The sequence below is a fragment of the Poecile atricapillus genome, chromosome 2, assembly GCF_030490865.1.
Source record: "Poecile atricapillus isolate bPoeAtr1 chromosome 2, bPoeAtr1.hap1, whole genome shotgun sequence".
Classification (NCBI taxonomy): Eukaryota; Metazoa; Chordata; class Aves; order Passeriformes; family Paridae; genus Poecile; species Poecile atricapillus.
In genome coordinates this window covers 108,935,267-108,958,614 of record NC_081250.1, presented here as the reverse complement: position 1 = coordinate 108,958,614, position 23,348 = coordinate 108,935,267, and the positions used below count along the sequence as shown (strand labels likewise).

Below are 23,348 nucleotides of genomic sequence, written 5' to 3'. Positions count from 1 at the left end.
TCTTTGTTCGTCCTCTAGTTGCTCTTCCTGCCTGTTAGAATGTGTCTCTAGTGTGATGTCACAAAATGGATACGGTTCGTTAATCTCATGCAATATTTCACTTCTTTTAAAAATGTAAGTAGATGGAGAAGGGATGTTGTAAATTGTGTTCTGCTTTGCCCATCATCATCAATATCACGTGGTTGTGTTGTTTGAGACTGTTATCTTTACTGTTGCCATCAATGTCTGAAATGGTGATAGCACAGCTTGACTATTTAGTTCCCATAAACTTCATAGCAGAAGTCATGATTCCATGAGTGCAAAATTCACCTGTATCCTTATTGGAGAACCTCTCTGTGGCAGGCAGGGTTTTAATTTTACTAACTGAGGGAATAGAATATTTTTTTTTTTCCTTACAAATCACGCTGAATTGTACTGTCACAGATGCTTCAGGTACATGAAGTAGCTACACCAATGAATAGGCTCTCTGGATGAGAGGTATTCTTGATGATGTTTGTCTGGGTCTGGTTATGCCTTAGCTATGTGATGCCTGAAATGAGATTCAAAAATCCATATTGTGGTATTTATAAATAGTTTGATTTTCAGTGGTCCCAAAAAACCACATCTGCTGTCAGCAATTCAGTTAATTCAATACGCTGTTTTGCATTTAGTGACAAAACAAATGAGCCAGAATTAACAGAGTGGGTTGTTTTAGCCCTCATTCATTACGTAGGCACCTCTGATGTGGAAATACACCAGTAGAAATTGCTCCCATCAGGTTGAGTGTCTTTTGCATCATTTGACCCTGGTTTTCTGCTGTTGTCAGTCAGATGTATGAGAGGGTAGCAATTATCTACTACAGATACACAGTTTTACATAAAGACATTGAGAGATCTAAGATGGTGTTGGTGCTGATTATTTCAATATCCCTTTGTCAGGTACCTATTACCTATCTATTTCGTAGCTCTTCAGAAGAGACTGGAAAGGCAAGGAGTTATCACCTATCTGTATAGCCTCACTGCTTCCCTCCTTTTCAATCCCCTGTACAGACAAAAGAGAGGAGCAACATGAAAGGAGGTTATGATGTGAAAAATTACCAATTTTTTCTTGCTTCATCCATCCTGCTGTCAGAAGTAAATGTTTATATATCATGGACAATTTTCAGTGTACTCACAGAATTTGAAAGTGGGCATATAAAACTCAGCAGCTCGTAAAATCAGGAAATTCATAAACTTTCATGCAAGCAGGCAACCTGTGGCAGGGTGAGACCTTCCATCTCTTTTTGTGAGAAACAGTTACAGCCCCTGCACACTGTTTGCAGGTAAGAAGTTGGTATCATGCTTGTTCTGCAGGAACTTAAGATGTGGGGACAGGGAGCCAGATCCCATGCGGCAAGTACTGCACCATCAGCTAAACAGTCACACTATCCAGCTAGACCTCAGTGTTACAGTGCTTAATTCAAGGGTTGATAGATGTGTGTGACTGTGTACAGTGTACGTGTGTAAAGCCAGTATTTACTATTGTCATGGCATCCTCTGATATAGGTCTAAATTGCATTATCAGTGAAAAGTATTAAAAATTGAAGAGATTCTTGTACATGATGAACATGCTACAGTGCAATATATACTGACCAAGTGCTGTCTTCTTACAAAGCTAGAATCTGACAGTCTCGTATGGGAGTCACTTTTCAGTGTTACAAGACTTACTTGATAAATGGAATAAGCATTCACTGCTTATGGTCTCTTTAAAAAATAAACTTCAGTCAAAATTATTTCCCTTGCTTACCTCAGTTACACTAAGATAGAACTTGGAGTTTTTATAGTTACAGCCTAAATGTCAGTAGCCATTTTTCTCCTAGTTACTTCAAGGTACTTTGCTGGATTTCTGCTTCAAAGTTTGGAAGAAGCCTAGCTAAAGAGCACTTGAATAATTGGAGAGAGCCCCCAAAGCAGCTCCAGGGCCCTTGCACAAATCAGGAGAGACTGCTTGCTTTCTTTCTCTTAAAGACCCTTAGGTGGAAGGGTTTAATGCTTGTGCAGGGCTAAACCTTCAAAGTGAGCAAACGTAAGTCTCATTTGCTAGAGTTTCCGTGTCGAAGGCTCCTGTTCCCTGGGATAAAGGGTGCTCTGGGGCTGCATGAAACTCCTAAGCAAGTGCAGATTTCTTCCTCAATGAGCTGGTCCTGCTGCCAGCATTCCCCACATACCCATCCCAGGGAGGCCCTCCTCCGTAAACTCCACATGAAAGAGAGCAGACTAAAAGCCTTAGAAAGTGCATCCAGCTTTTTGTTTCCTTTGTCATCAATACAGTGTGTTCTGGTGTCTCCAAGACAACCATGTCTAAAAGGCTGACTGCATCTTTCACTGCTGCTCTATAGCGAGCTTGCCGAGATCGGCTGTGAGGGCCAACCTCTAGCCAGTTTTTATCCACGTGTTTTCTGGGTAGTGCCTAAGTTACTTTATGTCCTTGCTTTGGTTTCAGTTCTATTACAAGAATTAAGCTTTGGTTTATCAGATACTGGTTTTAAAGATACTGTTTTGGGGTTGTCTCAGCTCATCTTTGAATAATTGTAACGAGCAGCTAGGATGTTCCCAGTAACGCCTGCAACAATGCTGGCTTTCTTTGCATCTTGGGTCCATTCTGCATCTGATAATAGATGCCTTCCTGCCACTGAATAGAGATGTACTGAATCTTGTGTTCTGCCTGCTCTTTTGTTGCCCATGTGTACCGCCTTCTTGAATGATTACTGGTTTCAAGTTTGAGAGAGTCAAAATACCTGTATTTTATGATTCCTCTATAGCTGTCTTGTCAGTTTGCAGACTTGCAAACCCACAAACTTGGGGGGAGGAGGTGAGTGCTCATTCATGGTATGTGTTCTCTGAGCAACATCATCACAATCCTTTCGCAGTGTTCAGCTGCCCCAGATCTGTGGCCTCTGTGTCCCCTTCTGTGTAATGTACTTCTCTGCCACTTGCTTAGAGAAAACTGGTTAATGAAATACAGTTCCATGAGGTCAGGGGCTTTGGGAATTACCAGTGTTCTGTTTCCTTACAGTTGTCTAGGAGAAGCAGGATCCAAGGCATGTTTCTTCCGGCTGAAGTGAAGAGTAGTTAAAGATAATGTAATTATTTGTGGTTTACAGCTGCCACAGTAAAAAACACCACCCCTTCCCTGCCATGCGCTTTGTCAAGGTAGTTAGTATGGTTAAGCATATGCTTAGCTCTGAGAGTTAAGCAACTGTTGCTATCACTTTCCAGAATATCTGATACCCACATGCTTAGACAAAAGAAAAAGAAATAAAATTCTCTTACAGCAAATAACAGCATGAGTAGTGGCAGTTCTGTTTTCTTGACAACCTCAGTGTACTGTAAAAAAATATAGATAATGTGCTGTAAAAATAGAGAGATAAACATCTAGATAGATAACATTTATATATGTTGGGAAATCTTTAAATGGATGCATCATCTTTAATAGTGTTTGTTGTAGGCTATTATTTTATTTGTATGTCAGAATCCAGTATGTTAGAGATAAAATTGATTTCTGCAAGCACTTTATTGGTGCACTTGGATAAGCAAAGACTTGCCTGTAGACAGTAAGAAAGGACTGTGTGAATAAGACAGTCTTGGTGGAGGTAGAGTCTGCAACAGAATGAAAGAGCAAGCTGTGGTGCCCATGACCAGGGCCGTATCTAACTTGGCAGAAGCACTCTCCCTTGTCTGCATGCAGTTGGTGTATCCAGTCATGTATTCCCTTAGCACTGTATTTAGAAACATTTCCTCTGTTTTGTTTTTTTTTTACCGGGTCTCAGCAGAGCAGTCCAATTGAGAGGCAAGAGGATATGGTATAAAGGAGGAGGAGACTGGGACACTCTTGGTGCTTTGGCAGCCTTTATTCCCACACACACACAAAACCTCCTCCTCCCGTTTGTTAGTCATCAGAAATTTTAGGAAAAGCCACAGGAGCAAATCCTCCATTGGGTGGTAAGATTCCAGACATCAGAAACTGTGTTGGAGCTCCTTTTAATTTCCCTAGGATGCAGTCTTGCAGTTCTGCACACCAAAGCCCCCACCCCCCCTACCTCCCCAAATTAATACCAGTGTTCAATACAGAGAGTTTTCTGGTATCTCCTTGTTTCCCTTTAGCACTTTGCAAACATGGTGACTACTCTGGAAAAGCTGATCTTTGGTTGTTTATTTATTTATTAAGTATCAATTTGAGATGCATGTTCAGGAGGGATTTTTGTTCAACTTTCAAATGAAATCACAAGTGAAGACTCATGCTTTTTTTTGTAGCAGTCTGTTCATTTTTTCCTTTTTTGCCTCATTTAAAGAATAAATAATACCAAGATTACTTTAATGCTTTCAATCTTGGAGGTGGTTTTTTTGTGGTTGTTGTTTTGGTTTGTGCGGGGTTTTTTGTTTTGGGGTTTTTTGGTTTTTTTTTTTTTCAAAGCAGCATGAAATTACATTTCCAGTAGATACCATCCTAGATTTTTAACAGAGCAGTGGAGTAAATAAGACCTATAAATTTGAGAGTGTGGGAGGACACATGACTTCTGAAATATTTTTGTGGACATTTAAATTTTATAAAGACTTGCAAGAACTTACGGTTGATATGATTGGTCATACTATATTATAGGCTATGGCGGGTTGGTTCAGGCTTTTCAGGTCTTGCTTAAATTCACTAAATTCACATTCATTATTAACGTGGCTGCCATCCTGTAGTTGTTCAGTTGCACCATAAATAATTTGTTTCATGCGTGTGTAATGTTTTCAGTAAATTGACTGATGTGGGCAGTTATGTAATAATGAAGAACTTGAAACTATAATTAGTTTTAATCTACTGTGCTATCAAAATAATCTGTAAGTCAGTGCACTTTTCTCTGAGTTACTGTTCTACATTGCATTTAATAATCACAATTCATAATTGTTAAATTTTTAATCATTTCAGTGTTTCATGTTTAATGTTTTCATTTGAAATGTGGATTGTTTCTCTGTAAATGGATCAGTATTAGCTGAAGTCACCTTCTTCTATGAATGTAGTAGTTTACAATCTATTTTGGTTTTGGAGTTTTGACAAAAAATGCACCTTTTCCTAGGTAAAGTTTGGGGGGAAAGTTAACTGATTATTTCAGGTTAGTATGAAATTATTCCCTGTTGTCACCAGCTGTATTATAATTTCTTATTTTACATGGGCTGTGGTACAGCATAAAATACACAACAGCCCACAAATAAACCTTACAAATCCATGCTTCTATTTTTATCATCAGTAATGCCTGCTAGTGGGCTCTGTCACTTAACTTCTGCCTAGCTGTAAATAAAATCATTTTTCAGCCATGTATCGCTTCCTGCAACTTGCCATGAAAATTTTTAGCCTGAGGGAGATTATTCTCATGAGGAATCTCTGTGGCATTGTGGTTTGCTATGCAGGCGAGAGCAGATTCTTGCTCCATTTGTAAACCTTTACAAAAACAGCTTGCTAAGTAGTTTTGGAGAAATTTACCTGCTTTCTGTTTGCTTTTGAACTGGCATGCTTAGCACACTTGCTGGACATGTTATGTAGAATAATTGGGGAGGGAGGAAAGAGAAAAAAATAAGTGTTCCACATGCAGCATGGAATTTGGAAGACTTGATAAACAGACCTGAGACACTGCCGATTTCCCTGGACACCTGTCAAGTACAAACATTTTTGTAGCTTTCACTGCCCAAGGCAAGCTGGAAAGAATTGCCACCCCTCCTAGTCAAAAGCCACTTGCACAGTAAACAAAATAGTCACTAAACAATTTGCTGCCCTTAATGTTTTGCTGACCTGCATGACCCCTTGTCCCGCCTGTATGGCACAGCTGTGCCTGCAGCAGCATCACTGGAAAACTCAGGGCTACAGCATTTGGGTGGAGTTTGATGTTGTATTCCTGAGCTCTGTGTTTGTGGGTCAGAGCATAAATTCCTCATCTGAGCAGAGACTGAGATGGCTTCTCTTTCATGGAAAGACAGAGGTTTGTAGCAATTATAGGAGTCGCAGAAACTGCTTGTGTATAGGCTCAGATGGTGCTTTCCCTGTGCAGTGTGAAACCACCCAGCTCAGCTGTGCCACCAGTAGCAGTGGATCTTCCTCACCCCTTACCTCTGCACCTCCATCTGCAGGGAAACTCCTCCTGTTTGACCCAGGGAGTGATGTTCCTTGGGGTTACCCAGTAAAGCAGCATTAATAGGGCAGGGATAGGCTCATGCCCTGCCTCCTTTATGGGACAGTTTTGTTTACTTTAGATCATGTTCTATAGCAGCTGCATTTGAAGCCCTTAAAAGGTTTGGGTGTTGTTTTTATTTTCATTTATTATCTATGGTAAGAAAAGGAAATAGTTAAACTGTATGTGCATGATGTTTATGAGCAGATGAGAAATTCTGACTTGGCTATCAGTCCAGTAAATGTAGTAAATTACTGTATCAGGAAACCTAAATGTACCTTTTAAAAACTTGGTAAATTTAATTTTGGGAAACAGTGATAATTACCAATACAGCTTTATGCAGTATCAAAACTGTATTTAGTTCTGATGAGCCATTCTCTAATTCAAAGTTACATACATTTGTTGACCAGGCCTTCTAAAAGTGTTTCAGACTCAGATGAAAAAAGTAAAGGACAAAGACACCTTTTTTACTTCAATAACTCTCAAATCTCATCCTTTTGCAGCTGATGACCACAGTGAAGAAATGTGTCATATATTAGCAAATATTTAAAAAAATAAACATGCTACATAACTGAGAAGAATTGTGGCATCATTCTTAGGAAAAGATGCGTCCTTTCAATTTTCATCTAGAGAAATTAGGTAGCTTTTTTGGTCTTAAACATCTAGTTTGTCCTTCAGATCAACGAGAATCACAAGCTCACCTGTGCTTTTGACCTGATGAGACTACAAAGAAAGAATGGTACTCATTGACAGGAGAGGAAACATTGACACAAATCATACTCATTTTTAATTTCTTTCTAAATAAAGCAACAAAGATTTCAGCACATTGCTTAAGTGGTGACAGATTTTCAGGAAAGTGTTTTGAGAGTATTGTTTTCCCTCATTCATTTTTTAATTACTTCAGTATGACTTTCAAATCTTTCTTTACAGACTTTGGCGTTGATTTCTGATTCCTTTGTGGAAATCTTCTGAACATAGGTCTTGCCTGCATTTTAGAATTAATTTAAGAATTGTTTCTGATTTTTTTGTAAACACAGCGTGAATTGTGTTTGCTCTTCATCCATCATTAGATAACAGCATCTCTAGTTGTGATGGGGAGAATGCATTTGATAGAATAGTGGAAAGAAGTGATGTGTCCAATGTTGTTGTCCCCTAAAATGCTGTGAGTTAAGCTTTCTCAGGTGAGGGAGATGTTCTTGCTTACACTGCTGTTTGTCTTGGCTCTGCCATCCTGCATTAAGATTTTGGGAAGACCATTGGGTCTGATCCCTTTAGGGACTTTCTTTATTCTCTCTCCAACTTACCCATTTTGGAGAATGATAGAAAAAGCACCTACGTGGCAATAGTACTGCCCTGAAAAACATGGACGCATTTTATGGCCAGCATCTCTTGAAGACGTGTAGTTGAAAAATGTGAAGGTGGAGAATGGGGTTGTGTCATGTGTGAGGAGGTAGGCTAGGAAAAGACATGGTAGAGTCAAGCTGTATTAAGGATGTTAATTAATATCAAAACAAATTAACATTGCAGTACTTGGCAAAAGTGCAGAAATCTGTTGGATCTGGAGGTAAACTACTGTAAAAATAGTTACGTAGCATAGGGAGACATGAGTCGGTTGAATGTGATTTAAGACAGATTGGATGCAGTTACTGATTTTTATCATGGGGGCTTGTTGAGAGTAGCACAGATACATCACAGTTCGGTGACTAAAATTTCACATCTCAAGTTCCTCTTGTTATCTTGCTCCTCAAAGGAAAATTTGAATTGTATATTGGAGACATCCAGAAATAAAGAAGCTAAGGAAAAACCATGTAGATTAACCAATCTACATTTGTTTTGAAAATCTGTAAGTTATGACTATAATGTACAAAATGCCAACAGATGTACATTAAAAGTTGCATCTCTGCTTTTATAAAACAAAAGAACCCACACTGTAGTGAACTTCATGGATTTTTAACTTCTAATAAGGAACAGCACCCATGTTGTGTGCTTTTGAGCCAAAAATCTTGTTAATTTTCCCCAAATGCCTTTCTCCATACTCAGGGTACCGTATGTGTTTCATTTGGGGCATCATGTGTATGTTCCTTGATCTATTTTTTTGATTTATGGCACTACTAAGCATGAATTGGTTAAGACTTACACATGAATGTTATTATTTTATGACATCATAGTATGTTGCCTTTTGTAACACCCTTAAGTTATGTACACAGTACCTTGAGGATTATTGAAGAATGGACTGGACCTCAAAATGAAGTTCAATTTTCAATGGCTTTTGTGCTTTCCCTTGGCAACATATCAAAGCAAAGTAATAGCATTTCAGTGCCAGTATTTTAAAATGTACTCAGATGTTTATTGTAAGGTCAGAATCTGTTCCGTTTCACTTGCTGCTTCCTCCTGCTGCAGGAGAGGCTGCTTTTAGTTTGCAGAAATCCCTTTCTCATGGGAAGGTGAGCTTTAGATACCACAATCTTGAGCCCTGAGAGGCAAATCAAAATAACACATCACTCATTTATTGCAGGCATTGCCTAACTTAATAAAAGAGTTGTTCTGGACTCTGAGTGCTCAGCTGAGATGGACAGATCAAATTGATTATATTGCTTGCTAACCTCTCTGATTACCTCATCAAAGTGTTACACCAGCCATGTAGACTCCTTCCACTGGCAGGAAGGTCTGCAGTACAGGGACAGTGGGCAGCCTGTCCAGACAAAGCTGAAAACATGATGCCACATGTTCTGGATAGTGCCCTTTGGACAAGTACTGAGTCTGTGTTCGCAGGCTCTCAGGCTGTGTTTCTTGGGAGCCTCCTTCTGAGGGTAACTGAATTCCTCACCTTCACTACAAAAGGGGGTAGGTGATGTGAATATGAATCTATATTCCAGTTACAATATGCACCTTTTAATAGAAAGTACAAAGTAGTGGAGAATACCTGCACTAAAATTACTTGAAATGCATAGAACGCATTTAGCTTTGGGGGCTATTTTCTTATTTTCAGGCTGTGCATGTGTGAGGGGACGATTTTTGTTTTGTAGCTTTTTGTGTTGGATTAGTTCGTGGCTTTTGGGGTGGCCTTTGTTTTGGTGGGTTTTTTCTTTGTTTGTTTGCTGCTTGTGGTTTTTTAAAGCTTCCCAGAGCACAGTCCTAAGCCCTAGTGAAATGTTCTAAATGTCACTGCAGAGACTTGTCACTGCAATCTTTGCCTGTGGATGCAGACTGGCCACACCTGCATGCAGATGGTTCCCTCAGAGGTGAGAGGAGAGAGCAGTTTTTTATCTGCTACTGACGAACGTCAGACTCCCAACGTCTGATGACAGGTTGCTATTTCATGCTCTGCAGTTTTGTTTTAACAGAAACTCAGTATGCTGTTTCACTGAGTGACTTTGTGTTCTCTCTGTTGGTGACACTCTTGCGTTTATGGACCGAAGGCATATTCACATGCATACAAAGACACATCTGGAGTATAGTATTAGAGAGGAACTGTGCATCATGCATCAAGAAAGGAAAGAATTTTGCCATGAGTAACTTTAACGGTCTTTTAGATAGATCATGAATCTGCTTATATTAGCCATCAAAGTACAGTATTTCAGTGATCTTTGCACAAGATGTTCATGGTAATGCTTATCCTAAGGAAAAAATATCTCTGGATCAGGAGTCATTAATGTAGAGCACACTGGATAGTATTTTCTGAAGTATACAGGAAGCAAAGCGTGGCTTTCTTTTTTCCCTTTGCAAACTGGCATTGTTTTTGGGAAGAGGAAATGAAAAGATGTTCGTTCCTGTGAGTGAATGCCACAGGTGTCTTTTTGAGGGATTCAAACATTTGAGGAAAATTGAGAAGAATACAGATGGTAGTTGAAATAGCCATTGAAATGTTAAAATGTTTATTACAATGGGGCTTTTCCATCCAGATTCCTTTTGGAAATGAGTATTTAGTATTCTGGTAAGCAAAGCAAGGAGTGCCTTCTATTGGAATAACACAGTACTTGGGTTTCTAAAGACAGATTTAGTTCCATTTTTGTGATGGATTGATTCTGCAAGTTACTGAGTGTTTCCATAGTTCAGGTATTTATATTATGTTTGATTCATGTAAGTGTTAGAAGTTACCAATTTTCATCTTGTACCTAGGACTCCTAGTAAGGGATCAGTCCTGTTACACCAATTGCTGTAGAAATAATCCCCAGACACTTGGGATGCTGTCTGGGCATTTGGAAGGTGTTTCTGTGTAATCTTTAGTAGAGAAACTTAGAATGTTGTGACTAATAATTGAAAAATTAAGACTGCATAGAGTGCAATAGCTCAGTGCTTCTCAGCAAAATAGTCTTGACTCAGACAGTAATAGGTTAATTGCCACATCCAGAAATGAATCCTAATGATTCCCTCTAGGAGCCATTATCACATGTGGGGTTTTCACTGAGATATTTATAACTGTAATCTTTGGTCTCAAAGCTCATGTAACTGTTCAATCCAGCAAAGGGGTTCAGAAAGGTAATACCCTGCTCTCATCCTTAGGCTTTGCTAAAAGTAGAATTTTCAGTTCTAGTTCAATCAGTCAAGCCCCTGCTATTTTCAGGCATTATTCCAATCTAACACAATTTGAATGTCAAGTGTCTTGTGTTTTGTGCTCACAAGGCCCACAGGAAAGTCTAGACACAAAAAAAAAAAAAAAAAAAAAAAAAAAAAAAAAGCTGCATTTATCATAGGAAGAGTATCTTCAGATGTATCAGAAGATCCGTTCTTTTTCTTCTCTGTTCTTCTGTGACTAGACTGAATCATGATTGTAAAACAAGAGTCTGTTCAGCCAGGTCTGTCTCTTCTCTTTCCACCTGGAATAAATTGCATAAATTTGCACAGCATTGCTTTGGCATAGAATCCTGAAGTATGTCTTAATTTTGCAGTACTGAAAGTTCCCTCTTGAATGAAGTCTGTCTGTATTTCTCTCATTTGTCTTCAAATTGTATCCAAGGATTTATTTTCTTTTTCCCCTTCCTATATTAATCCTGGTACCATGTTGTGCTGCTGTCATGCTTGTCTGCATTTTGCGAAGAAAACATTTTTTTAATCAGTGTTTTTTTCCTGGTGTAACGCCTCTTTTATTTCTGTCAATTATATTACTGTCAATTTGAATTTGAGGGGATTATCTGAGCCTCGTAATTTTGTAATCCCTAGACAGGATATTCAAAGAATGGTACAAAATCTTGAAAGTAGCATCACTTAAATTTTGACTTACACTGTGTCACATGTACACAAATAACCTCATGTTGGTCATTTTAATGAGTTTGTGGTGTATGATGCAGTCAAACATGAAGCAACAGTGCTTGCAGCCAGTGTTTGTGTAATTTACCCAGAGTCAGGTAAACCTTACCTGAAATTAACAAATCATTTGAAAAGACTCAGATCTGAGGTCCTGTGTCTGCAGTGTAGACACAAGAAGTCCAAGTTTCTCCTCTTTTGTTTTTCTTTTTCTGCTCTTGATACATGGTGACCTTGCAAGGATGGGTGGTTTTCATCTCATTGAGAATATGGCTTAGGTAGTCAGCCAAAAGATAAAAATAATTAATAATCATTTGTGAGCATTCACCAAGTGCCAGTCACTAGAAAGTATTCCAGCAATGGATTTTTTTTTTCTGCTCATTGTACTCATTTTAGCTCATGAGGAAAAATACATAATGTATGTAATAATTACTCTTTGCTTCGTTGTGTGGACTCATGACAACATCAAGGTTTCCCTGTGATGCTGCAGTGTTTTAGGTGAGCTTCCATAGTCAGCACTGTCAAGTAATTTCCTAATTCAAGCATTTCTAATTAAATATAATTCTAATGCTAGTGGTTCTTCATTTATTTTTAAGGCATCTGCCTGCATATATTGGATCGAGGGGGAATATGAGATGTATTCAGGGAAATGCTAACAAGATTCTATAAACAACCCAAATAATAATCATAAAATGTGTGAAATCAGGCGTTTTCCTGATAGTTCTCTTGATATTTCCCCTCTTTAATGATAATCAATTAATTAGCATGTCACCTTAGCTATTTTAAATGTTGAAAGCGATACACAGAGGGAGTGAATACCCATTTAAGGGTTACTTTCACCCACAGGTACTCCCTCATAATAGGGTAGACATACAAGCTTTTGAGTCCTCTGCTTTTTTATGGGCAGCAGTACAGTGCCTGGCTGTGAAATACTCTGTACTAGCCTGCACCAGTCACCAAGAGCATTTTCTGAATTTTAAGGTCAGATATCTCTGTTTAAGAATAATAATGATGAAAACCTGAGGTCTCACTGGATACTATTAGCCTGGTCTGCCAACTAGTTTTCTGCCTGAGGCCTACTGGACATGATCCAGTGATACTATAATCTGTGGGATTTATGATTTTTATTGCTATCTAACCACATCAGTGTAAATACTGCTGGGCTGTCCCTGCTGTCTCTTCCACTCCCTTCGGCGACTGGTAGGTTTCTTGCCTTAGTTTAATACAGAAGCACAGTATTCAAGCAGGGTATTTTTTCACCGTTATCCATTTGCAAAGGAAATGAGCATCCCTGTGTTATGGATGCTTCTGCTTTGACATCAGCTGTGCCTGCTGTTTGCATTGGGGATGCTGATGCAGTTGTGTCCATGTCCAGCTCCTTGGCTGGAAAGTTCTCCAGGTTCCTCCCAGAGGATAGCAGCCTTCATCTTTTAGCAAAGTGGCTCACAGAGTTGCCACAGTAACTAGAGTATGACTAAGGACCTTTTAAAAGTCATGAAGAATGATTGCAGCTTTGGAAAATTAGACTGTAGTGTGCCCAGAGGAGTGACATGTGGGAGAGTGACAAAAGCCAGCAGTGTTGGGCAGACCAGACAGAGGAAGGAGGAAAGCAGAGGAAAATCTGTATTGTTGTTTGTGGAGGGTCATTGCATTCAAATGTGTGCTGGTTCATGAAGCTGAAAGGCAAGTTTAGGGAGGGTTGTCCCCTTTCCCCTTGAAGCATCCATAGCCACATGGGAGGGACCACAAAATTTGATCTCAGAAAACCGGTGGTATCCTGGGGTGTGCAGCAGAATACAAAACATTAAGTGTTCCCACATCTGATTCATGACTTTTTTTTTTTAATGGGAGGCAGGATTGTCAAGAGGATATTGCCTCTTTGCTGCCATTTTGTCAGTGCTGGGAATTTTTGTTTGATGCAGTGCAAATGCGACTTTCAGTTCTGCCTGAGCAGTCCTGTAATTTAATGAGAAAAATCCCTAATTTTATTTTATTGTATTTCTTTTTGTGGTAAGAAGCAGCATATTGCCTAAAAGTGATATATGCTTCTCTCCTGTGTTCTGTTGTTCCTAAACCCCTTTTAGTGTGGGAGCTTAAGCCACTGTTTAAAGCTGCTGACCGGTTGAATTTATAGAATAGATCATCAGCTCATTTGAAAGTACGCACCCAGTTGATATTTCAGCAAGTTCTGGCTTTTTACGGAAAGTCTAGGAGCCTGGATATTTAGTTTGTTAGTTAAATGATTTATTTGTGTAAAAACAGCCTCAGATGATCTTTCTGCCTAGGTGTGCTCCAAGCCTAAGCTTTAGCCTGAAATTAGCAGTTCTTTGACACCTCAGCACCTCTGTCAGGAGCACGGTTGAAAGAGAGGATGGGAAAAATGGGAGCATCAGGGAATAAAGTTTAAAGAAACTAGAAAACAGAACACCTGGTAAGGCAGTGAGGGGGAACAATAAAGAGAGAGAGAGAAGAGCTAGGAAAAAAAACTTGAAACCTGAAGCCTAAAAGGACTTCAGACCAGGAACAGTTAGCATAGAGAACATATAAAAGCACCTATTCTCTCTTCTCACTTTCCTTATTGCTAGTGAGGGAAAAGGAAAAAAAATAGAGAGCTAACTTTTTTAGCATTTTCTAAACATAGACTAAAAGGCAGAGCCGCTTACCCAGTTCTTTACTAGATATTTAAGTCATTACTGTAGCACAAAAACTGCCCTTTAATTGCTGCACCGTAATTGTAGGTATTTGTTTCTTACACTGCTTAAGGTCACATAAAATGAATAGAGGTAAAAATAGGTTTGTGTTAAGTGCCTCAATTTTGAAACCGTTTCCTCTTAGCTATCTGCAGAGACATTACTTTCCCTTTAGTCTCCTGGTTTGACTGCTCAGTAGATACATTTTTTAATTACCAAATTGGATTTTAGCAGGTGTAGTCAGTTGATGCATTATGGGTATAAGAGATTAGTGTTTAATCCTTCTTTTTATTACTGTGTAGAATGGTATACTTGGGAAAGTATTAAAGGTGCATTGCATACTCCAGAGTACAGAAATGACATTTATTACTGAGTTTTCTTTCAGCTAGCATCATTTAGAAAAAAAGCTGGTGCAGAACTCTGCAGGGGCCTATAGACTCATCTATACTGAAACTGCCTTAAACAGTACAGAGCGGGGGAAAATGGAAAGAAACCTTTTCGTGTTTTAAAACAAAAGGAGTTGTCGAAATACAAGTACTTTCCCTCTTGAAGATGAATATTCTCTTTTTCTACATTTTATTTTTTGTAAAATAAAGACAAAAAGGGTGTGAAAGCACAGATTTTTGTGCCAGTGAGTGGTAGAGGCAAGGACTGAAAAGGGTCAGTGAATCAGATATAATTTGGACTCTGTCTGAGATACCAGTCCTGTGTTTTGCTGATGGCTGGTATTCTCGTACTGAAAAGCTGCAGAGGCATTTCTATCGAATAGAAAGAACATTATCCCCATTTTCATTCTGGCATGCCTGTTACGACTTTGTTCTGTAAACAAAGAGGATTATGGGAACTGGAAACTAGATGGCATTTTATTAAAGAACTGTGTGAGTCTTTGACTATGAATGCAAGAATTAGGCAGTCTGGTGATAGCTACCTGTGAAAGAAAATACTTTAAAAATAGGCCTTAACGTTTGAATTATTAGGGTTTATAAGGAGGCAGTTCTCATGAATGTAGGAAGGCACTGTAATATTTTCCAGTTGCACGCTGCAACAAAATACTTCTAAAGAAAAACTTCCACAGTAATTATACAAATTAAGAATGAAAAGAATATGTTGCAGAAATAGGGAGAGGGAGATTTATGTCCAGTGTTCTTCAGTCATGTAGACTGCCAGATTGCTTTGAAAGTATGTTATTTCAGGAAACATACATATTTATCTATCTAGAACTAGCAGTCTCGGGAGTGGGACAGGAGAGAGAATTGCATTGAGTCATAGTTGTGGTAACCAGTAAAAATTATTTTTACCAGCATAACATACAACTTTTATAAAAAATTAGGGTTTTTTTAAGTAGACTACCCAACATCCTAATACTCCAGAGTAAAATCATATATTAGTATTAGGTTTTACCTAATGCCTACTGCAGATCACTCAAACTGCTTTCAGTTAATGAAAAAAGTGTACAGGATGAATTAACCCTAATTCTTGCAAATCAGTTTTCCTTTTAATTATTGTTTTCCTAACTGAATAGACAATTAAGCAAACAGTTCAGCACGGAAAAGTGGGAAGTTAAGCTGCTATTAGTCAGACCATGAAACACCTAAAGTTGGTAAATAGCTTGAATACACCCTCACTTTTACTTCAGTTGAAACCTTCTGATGTGACACTTCTTTGCCTCTGCTTGAGAGCTTCATAACTAGGTTTACCCATGGAACCAGGTTGTAAAGATGTTGAAGACAAGTGTAAACGGCATTTAGAAGCAAATGGCCATATTTGGCCCTTAGAAAGTGGCAAAACTCCAGTTGGGCTTGCGTGACCTGCTGAAGCAGCCCTCTGCTCCAAGTGGGCTGGGGTGGCAGAACACAGTGCTCAGCACAAGGCAGAGGTTTTCAAAAGCAATTATTGAATTAGCAGGCTTTGGTAAGTAGCTGTCTTTTGACAGCCAGCTTTCTTTTCAAGTGTCACAGCTTGGTTGCCCCAGAAAGGCTCAAAATGAGTAATGCTTGGATTTTTGGATGGTCTGGAGTATGGGATAAACTACAGGTCATAAATACAAAAGCAGAGAAGAAGAGGGGATTAGAAAAAAAGACTAGAAGAACCCTTTAGAAACAACGCTGATGTATGGAAATATCTCTAAGGGATATAATAACACATGGAATTACAATACAGGTAGGGAAATGCCATTGCCTAAAATAACCTGATTATATTTCATATTTATTTTGACTCAGTAATTTCTGTAGCTAATTTTCTCAATTTGCACATGCAAACATCATCTTTCTGGCTGATGTAGACAACACCTATATCAGAAAATCAAATCTTAAATAATATTTAATAATATTTCAAGCTGGTTTCAGGAAGTTCTAAAATTAGAACCGAGACCAAATTTAAGGGTGGTGATGGAAAAGGCAGGTTAGAATGTACTTTAGTTCTTTGTGATTATAACAATTCGCCAGCATGTCAAAAACCCAATTCTTTTGAAGGTCATCTATAATTATAGTAAAGGATGTCTCATGGGTATTACACATGCCACTCCAACAAGCCATGAACTGAAATATGAGCATGTGCACTATGTCAGTAGGACTAACAGATCATCTTACAGATACAGAAGTAATCGGTATGAGTAAATTACTAATTTATAAAGTAAGACGAAAGGCGGGGGTGTGGGAGGGGGCATTTTACGGGCTTTCTCATGTAGTTTTCTCCTGCTTGTCTCTCTGAGAAATAAAGACTTGTTAAATACAGAGTGTTCTTGGAGAATGTTCAAATATTAAGTATGCAGATAGCTAGACAGTTCAAGCAGAATTTTTCCATATAGCTTCTCAATCTTTCAAAGGTAAAAGTGGTATCTAGTAGGTAGTTGGACCTAAGATACTTTCTTATTCTGTTTATTTTGTCGGTTGCAAAAGGATCCCGAGTGGATTACATAGCTATAAGTTTTCTGTTCTGTGATGCACACTCTTAGCTATATTGCTGAAGTACATGTGCTGTTAGCACTTGGCATTTGTTGCAGCTTTCCATGATGTCTACTAAGTGAGCCTTTGCCTTGAGGTTGATGCTTAGGCATTGAGAAGAGCATTCAACAAATGTTGTGTTCCAACAAATTTACAGAAGGAACACACTAGTGTGTCTGTGTATGCATGTGGATGTTATCTAGAAAAGAATTTAATATTTTCTAAGTGCAGAAAATTCAGATGGCAAACTCAGTCTCACAGTCAAAACGAGTAATGAAAATTCTGTATTAATATTCTGTGTTGCACATGAATATAATATGTTAATGAAATATTGTACAGCAGGCTATATTATTAACATCATTTTCTTTTTTGCTCAGTCTTTCTTTGGATCAAGTAATTCTGTTATTATTTGCCTAGGACAAAAAGAGCAGAAGCAGTTTTTCAGAGAATGCAAACCAACATGAGTAGCTGTATTTTATAGTTACTATAAATCATTCATCTCATTAGACCTGAGCATGAGTGGTGGTGATCTGTAGTGCATGTTAAATGAATTTGCATGTCTAGTTCTTAACGTTTTGTACACTACACATGTATGCATATGTTGTAATTACTTTCTTGGAAGAGTGTTAAAGTTTCCTTTCATACCATGGAGATGTAGACTTTCATTTTACAGTGTTGTAGTCTCAGAGGTCCTCTTTTATTCTTTATTTAATAGAATATACTTGCCTTGGTTTTAAGACAAGAAAATACTAAAATTAGGATAATAGTGGTATTTTGTCTTAGAGTGTAATATTTAAGAATAATCACATGCTCATATTAATTACAATTTTTCATCTGTTTAAAGACCTTACTTTTATAAATCCTTGTGCATAGCCTTATTTTGAGCCTGTGAACTGAGTGAATTTACTCCCATGTTGCATATTACTGCTTTGATATGACCAAAAGTATTCTCTTTAAAACTGAATTGTCTTTGATAGAATACTTCCCAGGGCTTTCAAATAATATACTTCTGAAGAGCAGATACTTTCAAAAAATGCACAGAATACTCAAAAGCACTTAAAAATCCATGGGTTATTTTTATGGATTATGGTACTCTTATCTGATCATTTATCCAGTGTTACTAAAAAGCAGTGAAATCAGATACTTGATTACTCTTTCTATTGCATATAAAGTGACTAAGATTCTGCAGAGTATATCTAGTTAACCTTTTTTTAAGTGGAAAAAAATCTGTGATTGATCTGTCAACATAAAGTGACTTGTGGAAAGCATGCCTCCCTGTCCTGTGGTTTTTAGAAAAGAACATGGTTGCATAAGCAGTCATTATTCACAGTAAAAAAATACTTCCTGTAGCATTTTTGCAAAAGAAAATATTTTCCTAAAAACCTACTGGCAGAAATCAGTCTTTGTTAATACTAGTTGAACATTGAAAAATGAAGCAAAGTGATCTAAATCGAATTTACAAGACTGATAACCATGTGGTTGGGGGGAGAGTAGCTACTGCACAACCTGTACTCTGTCAAGGGAATTTAATTATAGATGGTTATACTTGACTGTAATTCGTTAATGTGTGCTCCTTGCAAAGGGAGAATAATTCTCACATTGACAATTTTATATGTTTTTACCAGGATACTGTCAGAGGAAGGGATTTTCATTGAATTTCATAATACACAGTTGCCTGGGGGAAGAATATCAATGAAGTGGCTAGCAGGGTGGGTTTTTTTGCTTTATTTTTGTGCTGCTGGAGTCTATATGTAAGGAGATGGAGGGAAAAAAATCTTCTTTATGAATTTGGATGTCTGAAATATGAATATATTCTCTTACTGTGCAGTAGTTAGGAAATAATTTTTTGTTGTGATATCTTGGTCTTTTGGACCATAATGACAAATATTCATTATAACTCTCACCTTTTTGAGAAACATTAATGATCAAAGTTTAGATTGATCTTCATTCTCTTTCCCAGTCTTGTACTTTTCAGATGTCTGAGAAGAGCCAGAGGTAGAGCTGGTTTTGCTGTTTGTCCTTTTGTTCAAGACACTTTTTTAAAAAGCAGATTTTGAGAGTAGTTGTAGCTGAGATGAGAGGTTAGCAGAGGCACAGAGCTATGGGTTATGTTGCTGGCTGGTGGTTTTTGGTCTTTTTGACTTTTGTGAACTGTTTCTGAGAGGTTTGTTTGTGAACAGTGGTGGCATTTCAAGAATGCCCAGCTTCCTCCATGCTTGGGGTCTGGGTCATCTGTGCCTCTGTAACCAAGTGCAGATAGCACAGTTCAATAGTCCAGTCATTAAATTCTTATATCATTAAATATAGTGACTTTGGAGTAAGCTGTTCTTGGACATGTTTTATTTTTGTGCTGGGAAATACAGTCTACCCAGCTCTGAAGGTGGGCCAATCAGAATTACAGAATTAGGGCTGGGGTAAGTATTTCAACATACTGGAGTAGTTGCTTTAAGTATTAGTTTTATATTCTTGGCTTAGCGTCATGCATGGTTTCATTCGGCTGTTGCATTTCAGTGTAGAGTTGCAGTGAGCTGACTCAAGCTGCAAGGCCCATGTTAAAAAAAGCAGGAGGTCAGTGGGATGGTTAACATCTGGGAACATCTGCCTGTCAGTTTTCTCCTCCCATGTGAACAGAAAACCAGAGGATCTGTCATCTCCAAATTCTTCAGACCTGTAGCCTGTAGATTATAGGGAGGGAAGTCATTGTACCTGATAAAGCAGGTAGGATGGACTTGAAGAGCCAGAGGAATTGCTTAAATCTGTGAAAACTTAAACAGGAGGCTGAGTATCTATTAGAATTATAGAAAAGCACTCTCTCTGCTTATGAGGAAGACCAGAGGTAACCTCTCCAAGGAAGATCACAGGAGCAGCCCTGCTAGTGAGGTCTCAGTCTTTTACCCAGGCAGATTAGTTCTTTCAGGGCTCAGTGCTTTGTGGACATGGCAGGCTCCTCTCCCCAGGGTGAGGCTGGCCTTTCACAGGAACAGACCTTCCAACTCTGGGATCTGTATGGAAAGAACTGTATCCCTGCCCAGCTCAGCAAGATTAAAATTAAGAAGGTTGATGCTGTATCATTTTTTTAGAGAAATGCTGTGCTTTGTCTCCTTTTTGTATGTGATGGACCCTTTCAAAATACAGTCATTTCTGTCAGGAGAAGGCAAATGGGGGATTCTGGATAACTGAAAGTGTGCAATAAGGAAAGAAATTTAGTCTGTTATCTGAACATCAGCTTGGTCCTTGAAGTTCCAATACAAAAAAGTGTGATTCTTCTTAGTACCTTCCTAAAAACTGTGAATTACAGAAGAAAGCATATGATGCATGACATTTAGTAGTGATTTTTCTTGAGAGGGACCTTTAGGTTTTGAAGCTAAATAGTTTGTGCATGGTTTAACACAATATAAAAAGTGCAATAACTGAAATGAGGCATAAAGCCTCATTTCATCTTCATCTTCACTGTGTGGATTTCAGCACAACCTTCATAATGGTATTTTGCACTTCTATTGCCCATACAATCAAAATATTTTGTAATGCTTTGGAAACATTAAAGAGCGATCGTTGGTTATAAAAGCACACTTTCATTTCTTTACTTACTATTATTTTCAGTAACCCAGAAGATAAGTGGTGGTGAAAAGAACTGGATAGAGAAGGCAGTAACCTGTTACCAGTTCTGTTTGGCGAACAACACATCATTATCTCTACATTTGGTTTTAATGACTTCTTGTTCCAGTGTGTGTGTCTTTCAGACACAACAAAAGGAAGGTGGGAGAGAATTAAATAAGAATAGGTAGTTCCTAAGTAGATAAAGGGACATGTGTGGTACATAATGATAGTTAAAAAAAAAACCCAAAAAACAACCAACAAAAAAAAAACCCAAACAAACAAACCCAAAAATCCAAACCGAAACAAAAACTCAAGGTCTTTAACTTAGGTTTTCTCTGTGAGGTATTTACTGCTGCCTCTGTCTTATCATTGAGGGACAGGGAAACTCAGTCCCAAAGCTCATAATCTTCCTGAGATGGCACAGCTGAATCACAGGCTGATGTGGGCACAGAATTTAATATTTTTAACATATTTCAGGGTTTCTGCCTTACCCCCATTGGCAAAGAAGGTTCTGGAAGCACAGTTGTGTTTGCAGTTTAATGAAATTTTTTGAGTGTTTTCACTGAATCAGCTTGACTGGATCTTTGCAAAGCTTTAGATGCAAATCCCTGCAGCCATCAACTGGCAACCAAATGAAATGTACCATAGGACATGGAAGGAGATTGTTTTCTTGCTGCTGGTAGGGTAAATTTGTACGAGGGAGGCTGTTCCTGCCTAGGATTAAAATACCTGCCTAGCAGTCCACAGAAAAATACTATTGTTACGTGGCATGGACTGACTGGTAAAGCACAATTTCTTACTCACAAGTGCATGTGATAAGAGCAGCAACAAGTTAAGTATCTCTGCTTTTGAGTTGGTTCTTAGTGCATTTGATGTCACAGTGAATTCAAGTGGGCTGCTTTTTCAATTTTTTTTTGTTTGTCATTTTATGTTTGTTTTACAGTGAGGTTTCAAAGCTGTGATGGAAACAAAAAAATACACTTTGGTAGCAGTGAGCCAGAAGATTTCAGAGTAGGTGAAGATGGTGTGGTCTATGCAGAGCGAAGCTTTCAACTTTCAGCGGAGCCCACAGAGTTTGTCGTGTCTGCTCAAGACAAGGAAACCCAGCAGGAATGGCAAATGAGGGTGAAGCTAACCCCTGAACCAGCCTTCACAGGGGCTTTGGAAAAGGTAAAAAAAAGAGCTAAATGCAGTCTGTATAAATGTATCTCCACCAAGAGGCCTAAAAGCAGGGGTTTGATTTTGGCTGTCATGCACCTCTCCATGAACTAGCTTATTAATGGACACTTAGTGCATGCAAAGCTGGAGCTTTAAAAGGAACTTCGGTAGTCTTTTATTCTGTAATTTTGCTGAGGCATGGAAAGACATGCCTGTTTAACTATATAGGATTCTTTGTGTTGGAAGCTTTTTGTTTGTATAGCTTGAGATTTATACCTGAATTTAAGTCTCACACAGCCATTTCTTTATTTTAAATTGCTTGAAAGTATTACAGTATTTATTCAAGTGGTTAAATATAACCACAAAATAAACAAATCTGTGATAGAGTGCATCAGTCACATTTATTAGATGGGAGCTGTAGATTTACAGCAGTAAGTAGGAAAGCACTTCTGGCAGGGAATATTGGCTTTGTCTTGTCCCGTCATAATCAAATTGGAGATTGTAAATTATTCATGATTCCAGCACTACTTGGTAAGGAAGATAGTCTCCCTCTGCTGGAAGCTGCCACAGGATAAACCATGTACTGTAACAAAAATTAGACATAGCAATGTGCAGTTAGGGTACTTTAGAAAATACTTTAGAAAAGCGTATTAGGATGTCTACTTTTCTCTGTTATATTACCTGTTGCCTGCTGTTTCTTGCCTTTTCCTTAGTGAAGGAGAAGTGCTTAGTTTACAGATAAGGAACAAAATTTATTCATAGATTAACATACCTGTAATAGGTACACATTAAAGATTTAAGCATAATGTTAAAATAGGTAATGTGGTTATGCAACACATTTTTCCTGAGAACACACTGGAGACCACTGCTGTGTAATCCTCTGTTATTTGTTTGCTTACTTGGTGATTGTGTTAAATCTGCTAAGGCATGTTTTTAACAATGGAAATACTGTCATTTTGTTCATGGAAGCATAGTAAAAGAGCAGATGCTCAGATGTGCCAGAGCATGCCCTGTTTATTCCAAAGACACTATTCAGGTATCCTTACCATCAACAGAATGTAGAGCCATAGAATCTGGCCTTCAGCTTGGGCATCTGTTCATACTTTGTGACATAGTTGCTTAGATTAAAAAAAAATGTTCTTCTTCTAAAATATTTGGAAAATGTTTTTGTCACCCTGTTCCCAACCTTAAGCAAGCTAGCTGTGTGTGCTGTCATCCAAAGGATGAAATGACTGCAGATATAGAATGGAATAGGAAGGGAATGTTGACATCCAGGAGAGATTAATGCCCAGTGTGTAAAGTGGGTCATCTACTGCATCCATCATGGCTGACATAGGTTTAAAATAATTACAGCATTAATTCTGTGGGATTTAATAGGGTCATAAATATTTGAGACATTCCTTACCAGTGTGTATTAAACTTCCTTGGAACTCAAATTACATTATAGCACATCCAGATCTAAATTTAGTGTACAGTAGCACATTACCTGAACTGAAGCTCTAGCTAATGAGAAATACATAAAGGCTTACTATTAAATTCTGCAAAATATGAACT

At 38.3% G+C, this 23,348-nt stretch overlaps 1 protein-coding gene across 2 annotated transcripts in view; it reads left to right on the top strand.

Annotated features, from left to right (window-relative positions):
* CDH2 (cadherin 2) overlaps window positions 1–23,348 on the top strand; it is a 115,192-nt gene that overhangs the window by 55,309 nt on the left and 36,535 nt on the right. The window contains exons 1-2 of one of the 2 annotated variants that reach the window (XM_058832521.1): window positions 16,191–16,257; window positions 21,580–21,806. In XM_058832521.1, the coding sequence (XP_058688504.1) occupies window positions 16,206–16,257; window positions 21,580–21,806 (279 nt within the window). In that variant the 5' untranslated portion in view covers window positions 16,191–16,205. Of the gene's footprint in view, window positions 1–16,190; window positions 16,258–21,579; window positions 21,807–23,348 lie in introns of those variants that run through there. The other variant, XM_058832520.1, reaches the window with a different exon arrangement.